The sequence below is a fragment of the Hippoglossus hippoglossus genome, chromosome 7 (assembly GCF_009819705.1).
Source record: "Hippoglossus hippoglossus isolate fHipHip1 chromosome 7, fHipHip1.pri, whole genome shotgun sequence".
NCBI lineage: Eukaryota > Metazoa > Chordata > Actinopteri > Pleuronectiformes > Pleuronectidae > Hippoglossus > Hippoglossus hippoglossus.
The window spans coordinates 27,103,955-27,112,559 of record NC_047157.1 but is presented as its reverse complement, the minus strand read 5'-3'; the positions used below and the strand labels follow the sequence as shown (position 1 = coordinate 27,112,559).

The window sequence follows — 8,605 nt, the reverse complement described above, 5'->3', positions numbered from 1 at the left end:
GCAAAACCTGTGCAACCATGGTCTCCCACACACGGCCGGATAAAAGCGTCAGCTAAATGAACCTACTCCTACTCCCCAGGGGTCTGTCCTGGGACCACTTACATTCTCACTGAATTTGCCACCATCTGAGTTAAAGGGGAAGATTCTTTATTTACTTTTGTCGTCTCTTGTAATTTAATTACTCTCTATCACTGTGTTTACCTGAACATTCTTCCTGCGTATTTATTCATGTATATTAGTAATATAATATTCTGTGCATTGCTCATGACTGTAGTTGTTGTACATGTACAGAATTAGTTTTTTCACACAGGTCAGTCAAACAGGATATATAAAATATACTTGTTTATTTTTGTAGCAGTAGCTTGTCAGTCTCTGTGTGTGTGTGTGTGTGTGTGTGTGTGTGTGTGTGTCTGTGTGTGTGTGTGTGTGAGGGAGTGTTTAAGTTGAATCCAGTTTATTTTACCTGCTATTTACAAATCAATAAAACTACAGAGCAGAAACACATTTGAACTAATACAAGTATAATCAAGTGTTTGAGAAACTTTTACGTATCAAATATTCAGATTGAAAATAAAACCTTTTACTCACAGTTTCTCTGAAATCAGCTGTTTTTTGCTCCGTTAAGTTAAATCAACGTTTATTAGTCACAGCGTTGTGACGTCTCCATGGTAACAGCGAGACGTGGTGACGTGGAGTTGCCTTCACGTACCCTCGAACAGGGGCGGAAATTATGCTTCTAAGGTTTGTGACCAGAAGCTTTCAGAATCAGAATCAGAATCAGAATTCTTTTTATTGCCAAGTATATTTACACATACAGGAAATTGCCTTGGTGTGGTAAAGCGTTTTTAAATATATATTTCAGGCATCAAAAAACATTTTTAATTACGAATAAATATTATATTGTATGTGAGTGCAGTTAAAATGTAAAAAGTAGTGAGTTCTAAACCAGAGTTTACATGATATGACAGATATATTTCATTGTATAATATTCATATAAACATGTTACTGAGACAAATACAAGGTAATGATATACAGTATAAAGCAGTGAACTCTTTCAGACAAATTGGGAAATAATAAAGGTAATGATAATACAATTTTATTTTGTTCACAACTCATTTATGAATATACGTGAAATATGTGATTAATAACGAAAGTGTTGCTGGTTTGTTTCTATCGTTTCTGAGACGCTTCACGGTTTGTTGTTCTGTTTCTTTCTTCTTTATTAATAAAGCACAAAGAAAAAAAAAAACTCGTCATCACTTGTTGTGCGCATGCGCTGCTGCTTCACTTCCTGTTGATGGAGAATCACCGACGGGTCAGTGAGCTGCAGGACGTTCATTCAGTCGGTACTTTGACTTCTTCACTAGTTTCATTCAACTTGAACTGACCTGCACCATGCGCGCTCCCGGCTGTGTGGCAGTGCTCGTGCTGCTGGTGCACGATGCGGCGGCTCGTGAGTTCACGGAGGGGGAGATGAGTGGAGTCAGGTGAAGAGACACGAATACTCCATCAAATACTACACAGGGGGGGGCAGCAGTACTTCATAGGTTTAAATACTGCAAAGTTCGCAATGTGATTTCATGCTCCCTTGGAAAAGTATTCGTTAGTGTGTTTAAATACAACAACACAGTAGTTTATCTTGATTCACTCACGCTACCACATTGTTCAATCTGCTCAAACATGGGATTTCATTTCAAGCTTCAGTTTTGATGTGGATTTTATTCAAATCAGGCACCTGCAGGTTTTATAACTTTAAATGACTAAATATTAGTAAAGGTTTTGTCTGAAGTAATGTCGGTTATTAAACATGTCTGTGTGTATTATATACACATCATATACATACACACACTCGCACATGTGATAAAATCCTCAACGTTAATAAAGTAAAGACACAACCACACACACAGTTTGTGTCTGTGGTGATTTCCACTGAATGAAGCATCATGTCAGTGTGTGAAGCTCTAACTCTCTGTGTGTGTTTCAGGCAACGCATCAAGTCCATGTTCTACCACGCCTACAACAGCTACCTCGACCACGCCTACCCCTACGACGAGCTCCGCCCACTCACCTGTGACGGTCAGGACACGTGGGGCAGGTACGGGTCACGTTGACTTTTTACTTTCTGATCATTTCGACATCTTGTTTTCGTTTGTCTGTTAAATTCAGTGTTTAGTGAAAATGATGAAATTCCCCCGCTGCGTCTTCTCTCCACAGCTTCTCTCTCACGCTGATCGATGCTCTCGACACTTTACTGGTGAGACCTGAAGAAGAAAAACGAATCGTAAACGTGTAACATGAAGAAAACTTTCTCTTTAAATGTAAACGTGTCTCTGAAGGTTTTGGGAAACCAGACGGAGTTTCAACGTGTGGCGTCGCTGCTGCAACACAACGTGGATTTTGACATCGATGTCAACGCCTCCGTGTTCGAAACCAACATCAGAGGTAAGGGGGGGGTGTTCTGATTCTGACAATAATATTTGTGCTCAAAAGTACAACTGTGTGTGTGTGTGTGTGTGTGTGTGTGTGTCTGTGTGTGTGTCTGTGTGTGTGTGTGTGTGTGTGTGTGTGTGTGTGTAGTGGTGGGCGGTCTGTTGTCGGCTCACATGTTGGCAGGCAGGGCCGGGATGGAGCTGGAGCCTGGTTGGCCCTGTGCGGGGCCGCTGCTGAGGATGGCCGAGGACGCCGCCAAGAAACTGCTGCCTGGTATAAACACACACACACACACACACACACACACACACACACACACACACACACACACACACACAAAACCGATCGAGTGTTTGGATCATTTCTATTTGACACTGAAATATTGTGAATTAAATCACTTTGCTTTTTGGACAATATGACGATGTCTCTAAATAGTTTTACAACTTGACCCTGTCATTAATCTGAAGGAGTTAAATAACTCAGACGTAACATTAGTAAACGGTCTTCAGCGTTCCAGACGGCCACCGGGATGCCGTACGGCACCGTGAACCTGCTGCGCGGCGTCAGTCCCACAGAGACGCCGGTCACCTGCACCGCCGGCGTCGGAACCTTCATCCTGGAGTTTGCGACGCTGAGTCGACTGACCGGTGACCCGACGTACGAGGACGTGGCCCGTCGAGCTCTGAGGGCGCTGTGGAAGACCCGGTCTGACATCGGACTGGTGAGGAGCCTGTCTGTCTGTTCACCTGTCTGTCTGTCTGTCTGTCTGTCTGTCTGTCTGTCTGTGTTCACCTGTCTGTCTGTGTTCACCTGTCTGTCTGTTCACCTGTCTGTCTGTCTGTCTGTCTGTGTTCACCTGTCTGTCTGTGTTCACCTGTCTGTCTGTTCACCTGTCTGTCTGTGTTCACCTGTCTGTCTGTTCACCTGTCTGTCTGTCTGTCTGTGTTCACCTGTCTGTCTGTTCACCTGTCTGTCTGTGTTCACCTGTCTGTCTGTTCACCTGTCTGTCTGTGTTCACCTGTCTGTCTGTTCACCTGTCTGTCTGTGTTCACCTGTCTGTCTGTCTGTGTTCACCTGTCTGTCTGTGTTCACCTGTCTGTCTGTTCACCTGTCTGTCTGTCTGTTCACCTGTCTGTCTGTGTTCACCTGTCTGTCTGTTCACCTGTCTGCCTGTGTTCACCTGTCTGTCTGTTCACCTGTCTGTCTGTCTGTTCACCTGTCTGTCTGTCTGTGTTCACCTGTCTGTCTGTGTTCACCTGTCTGTCTGTTCACCTGTCTGTCTGTGTTCACCTGTCTGTTCACCTGTCTGTCTGTTCACCTGTCTGTCTGTTCACCTGTCTGTCTGTGTTCACCTGTCTGTCTGTTCACCTGTCTGTGTGCAGGTGGGGAACCACATCGACGTGGTGTCTCAGAAGTGGGTGGCTCAGGACGCTGGGATCGGAGCCGGAGTCGACTCTTACTTTGAGTATCTGGTGAAAGGCGCCATCATGCTGCAGGACGAGGAACTGCTAGAAATGTTCCTGGGTAAGCGGCACTATTTCTTCTCTCAGGTGCCTTTGAGCAAGGCAGCCTTGCCAACATCCAATGACAGATGAACTGATTGGTCTGTGAAATCTTACCAGAATACGACCGGGCCATTCAGAACTACACCCGGTTTGACGACTGGTACCTGTGGGTCCAGATGCATAAAGGAACCGTGTCCATGCCGGTGTTCCAGTCTCTGGAGGCTTTCTGGCCCGGCCTGCAGGTACAGGAACCACAGAACATTCCTAAAAGTCCTGAAGATGTCTTCATGTCAATATTCATAAATCGTAGACGTCATGTGTTGTGTTTTTCAGTCGTTGTTGGGGAACCTGGACGACGCCGTCAGGACGTTTCAGAACTACTACTCCGTGTGGCGACAGTTCGGAGGTCTGCCCGAGTTCTACAGCATCCCTCAGGGTTACACTGTGGACAAGAGAGAGGGGTACCCACTGAGACCAGGTCAGCCCACGGACCAATCACAGGCTTCATCAGAGCCACTGCAGGCTCATTGATGTCCTTCATTAACTCCACCAGTTGATTATAAACGACCTCATATGATCGTCCATCAGGATGCTTTTATTTTGAAAGTCACGTGCAGATTAATGAACCAGTTAACTAATGAATTCATGAGCCATTAATCTGACGAGCTTCTAATTATTGTTGCAGAGTTGATCGAGAGCGCCATGTACCTGTTCAGAGCCACAGGAGACCACACCTACCTCCAGCTGGGCCTCGACGCCCTCGAGTCCATCGAGAGAATCTCCAAGACGCCGTGTGGATACGCGAGTGTAAGTCTGACGACCACGACACCAACAAACGCTCCGCGGGGGTTGTCTGCCTCCGGTGCACAATGATGTCATAGAAAAGTACAAATTACAAATGGACATTTCTAAATCTGTGTTTTAAATCTGCCGTCCCTGATGCTTCTCTCCTTGCAGGTTAAAGATCTGCGAGATCATCAGCTGGACAACAGGATGGAGTCCTTCTTCCTCGCCGAGACCGTCAAGTACCTGTACCTGCTCTTTGACCCCGCCCACTTCCTGCACGGTGGGGGGGCGGAGGGGGATGGGTCTTGGGAGGAGGGCGGCGAGGGGGGCCAGTGCGTTTTAGGTGCGGGGGGGTTCATCTTCAACACGGAGGCTCACCCTCTCGACCCGGCGGCGCTCTACTGCTGCAGCCGCCACGCTCAGGACCGACGGGAGCTCCAAGACATCCTGCTTAACCTGTCGCAGCCAAACCGCCAATCAAAACCGCCCGCCAAAGAGACAGAAGGCCCGCCTCCTGGCCAATCAGAAAGCATCGCTCTGAAACCGGGCGAGAAGAAGACTCCTCCCCTGCTGTCGTGTCCCGTTCAGCCGTTCAGTGCTCGACTCTCCATCCTGGGACAGGTTTTCAGCGACACCTGATCCTCGCCGTCCTGGCTCACGTGCCGACGTCCGAGCCTGATTCCAAACTGAACTGATCATTGACTCTTTGACGCTGGCGTTGCAGCGACTGAAGCAGGTTTCCTTTCTCACTGTCAAGGAAGTGAAGGCGTTTGGGATCAGTGAGACTCAGCCTGAATTACTCTGATGAATTTACTGTGTTTCTCTAATTTAAAACGAAGCTGAAATATATTTTTATTTATTAGAAACGTTGCAGCGATGGTGTGATTTCCTTCTTTCTTGTTTATCGTTTTCATTGTTCGACTGTGGATCAGGAAGTGGAGCGGGTTGTCCACCAATATAAAGGTTGCTGGTTTGATTCCAGCTCCCCCAGTCCACATCTGGAAAAGAAAAATAGAATGTGAAAATAAATAGACTGAAATAGGACAATCTGCAAGTTTCAGATATTTAAAGAACGCTTTGAGGGAATTTCTTAACATTTAGTATGAACAAGAAGTCACTGACGTCACAAACCTTTTTGCCTTGTGAACATATGATGGTGAGATCGAGAGGATCCTATCTAAGAGGTGTTCACTCAGACGAACAGATGAACTGATCTGGTGGTCAAAGGTCACTGTGACACACAAGATGTTCCTGGCGTCTTGATCACGATGTCTCAAGTCAGTTTTTAGGGAATTTCTTCACAAGTGGTCACTTGGACTCAAGGTCAAAGGTCACCGTGACATCATGAGCCTGGGAAACAGCTGAAACTACACTGCTTGGTGAAGACAAACAGACAGGATGGGGATTCTAGTGTTTCCACGAAACTAAATTCTTAATCAGGTTCCCCAGGATGATAAAGATGTCGGTGTTTTGTACTAAAGAACGAGAAGAATCTAATCTCACATCGCTCACACTGATCCAAAGTCACCAACGAACATCCAGGATCAAATTTAAAGAACCTTCAATTTCTAAGTTTTAACCACACACACCAGTGAGCTTTGAAACGGGCCCATCATCAGCTCAGTGTTCTCTGGTGGTTTGGTTTGGAGCTGCCAGGAGGGGGCAGTATAGGAGCAGTAAGTAGCACCACAGTGTCATCGGATGGTTCAGTCTGAGCATCCTGCAGAGACACGAGATAAACTCTGGTTGTTAATAACTTCAGAGTGTTTTTAACTGATCTCAGTTCAGCTTCACTCTTCAGCTGGAGCTGGTTGTGACAGTTGAAGCTGACTCTCAGTCAGTTCTTCTCACAGGAGATGGAACCCACTCACCAGAGAACAGAGAACAGACGCTCAGGGAGAGAAGGAGGAAACTCTCTCATGTTCTCACTCACACATCAGACTCTCTGTAACCAAGCTGTGGAGTTGAAGTCCAACGTTTGCAGGTCAGTGTGAAGAAAAACTGATTCTCCTGTTTCTTATTTAACTCTGAGGTTCAGGGTGGGTCTCTCTCTCTCTCTCTCTCTCTCTCTCTCTCTCTCTCTCTCTCTCTCTCTGTTCTCCTTCGTTCCTTCTCTTGACATCACCCCCCCCCCCCCTCTTTGTTTGGGTGGGGTTCTTCTCTTTCATTTGACCTTTTCCTTGCTCCCTCCATCACTCCTCCTTCCTCTGGCTCCTCCTTCCCTCTCTCCATCCGTCTATTCTCCTTTGTCTCCTAAAATGTGTACAGTCTCTTTTTATCCCTCCCTCCCTCCCTCCCTCCCGTTCACTCCCTTCATTTCTGTTTTTGATTCTTTTCTCTTTTCTCCTCCTGCTCTTCTGTCTATCTGATCGTCACCATCCTCCTTTTTATCCAAACCCTCCTCGTCTACTTCCTCCCTCCACCTCCAATCCTTTCTTCACCTCTTCTTATTCTTTCTCTTCACAGCTCTGTCTTGTTTTCCTTTCTTCTTTATCGATCCTCCTTTTACCGTCTCACCTCCTCTTCTTTTATTCTTTTTACTTCCTTAACGCTTTCTTTTCCTTTCTCTCTCTCTCCTTCCTCTTTTCATTCTGGTAACATAACTTTTCCTCCCTCCCCCCCTCAGGGTGTGTCTGTATTAATTTACTGAATCATCATCTTTAAAACACAGAAAATAAGGTCTGACTCAATTTGAACTTATTTCTCTGCTGAAACTCAAACTGACGATTCAGCACGTTTCACACAAAAAATACGATTTTAAGATGTTTTCATTTCCATCGTGTGTTTAAGTTCTTTGTGTTTCACATTGTTCCGTCTGTTCCTCTCCAGTAGAACCAGAGAGAACATGTGGTGATGGAATCTGCCTCAGCTGCTCTGTCTCCTGACGTCAGTCACAGGAGATTTTCTGCAGCTCAGCATCAACACGACGGCTTTAACAGCAGCAGCTGCTGAAGAAGAGGTCAGAGGTCAAAGCTGCACCTGAACCCACCGGCGCTCCGAGACTCTTACAGCTGCAGGTGTTTTAACACGTGATGTTTCTTCACTTGTTCAGTTCACTGATAATTTCCCCAAATATTGAACCTGGTTCTTTAAGATGACGTCAGAAACATGGAAGTGTTGTCTTTCTTTCTTCAGCTCAGCCCTGGATCTTTAAATCCTGTTGTTTTATGGTGAAATAAAACATTTTGAATCCTCTGATGTCTGGTTTGATTTACACTCTGTTGTCAGACGGGAGGAGCTGACGTCCTCGGTCTCGTCTCATTAACATGATGTTTTCTCCTGGAGTTTAAACTGATGCTACTTATTCATCATGTCCTCAGAAGCACAAATATCTTCAGGATCCTGTCGACCTTTGTAAAGATCTCAGCCTGATCTGAATCCAGCTGCCTCTCGTAGGACAAACAGGTTCAGGGACATCAAACTAATGTCATATGTCACAACACATGTGAATATATCTCATACAAACATCACACATAGTGTCCTGAGCTGCTTCATTCCTGAGGGAGAAGGTTGAGGTGGTTCAGGCGTGTGGTCAGGATCCTCCGGGAGCTCGGCCCAGAGCTCGGGGGGGAGAGTGGATGAAGGATGTGAGATTTGTGAGAGGAGGATTTAACAACTGGCCGGAGGAAGGGGAACGTTGGTGCGCAGCTGAATGCAGGAGGTTTGTGTTAAAGTTTGATTTGTGCTGTTGTGTAAAATGTTTTAAAACTGGTGTGAAAATGATGCAGCCATTTAAATGAATGAAGACATCATATAGCCGCTCAGTCAGAAACCTCGACTCTGATGATCTGCAGGCCAAAGGTCATGACCTCGTTAGCTCATGTCACTAAAGCCCCTCGACCTTCACATGGTGTCGACCCATCAAGATAAAATCAATGAGGTTT

The 8,605-nt window shown here is 45.9% G+C and overlaps 2 protein-coding genes across 5 annotated transcripts in view; one reads left to right on the top strand and one right to left on the bottom strand.

The window, feature by feature from the left end:
• ccdc135 (coiled-coil domain containing 135) overlaps positions 1-677 on the bottom strand; it is an 11,569-nt gene extending 10,892 nt beyond the window's left edge. For all 3 annotated transcript variants that reach the window (XM_034591633.1, XM_034591632.1, XM_034591634.1), the window contains exon 1: positions 589-677. The gene's annotated coding sequence lies outside the window, so the exon portion shown is untranslated. The remainder of the gene's footprint in view (positions 1-588) is intronic.
• A 599-nt stretch (positions 678-1,276) lies between these two features.
• On the top strand, positions 1,277-5,587 carry edem2 (ER degradation enhancer, mannosidase alpha-like 2). Of its 2 annotated transcripts, XM_034591637.1 has the most exons (12): positions 1,277-1,487; positions 1,985-2,095; positions 2,215-2,254; positions 2,337-2,442; positions 2,578-2,703; positions 2,940-3,151; positions 3,813-3,954; positions 4,053-4,177; positions 4,269-4,413; positions 4,621-4,742; positions 4,893-5,370; positions 5,402-5,587. In XM_034591637.1, the coding sequence occupies exons 1-11, from the start codon at positions 1,396-1,398 to the stop codon at positions 5,358-5,360; spliced, it is 1,689 nt and encodes a 562-aa protein (XP_034447528.1). In that variant the 5' UTR covers positions 1,277-1,395; the 3' UTR covers positions 5,361-5,370; positions 5,402-5,587. The 2 variants fall into 2 exon arrangements, with proteins under 2 accessions (XP_034447528.1, XP_034447529.1); XM_034591638.1 differs by lacking the exon at positions 5,402-5,587 and having other exon boundaries at positions 1,384-1,487; positions 1,960-2,095; positions 4,893-5,360.
• Positions 5,588-8,605: the final 3,018 nt, after the last annotated feature.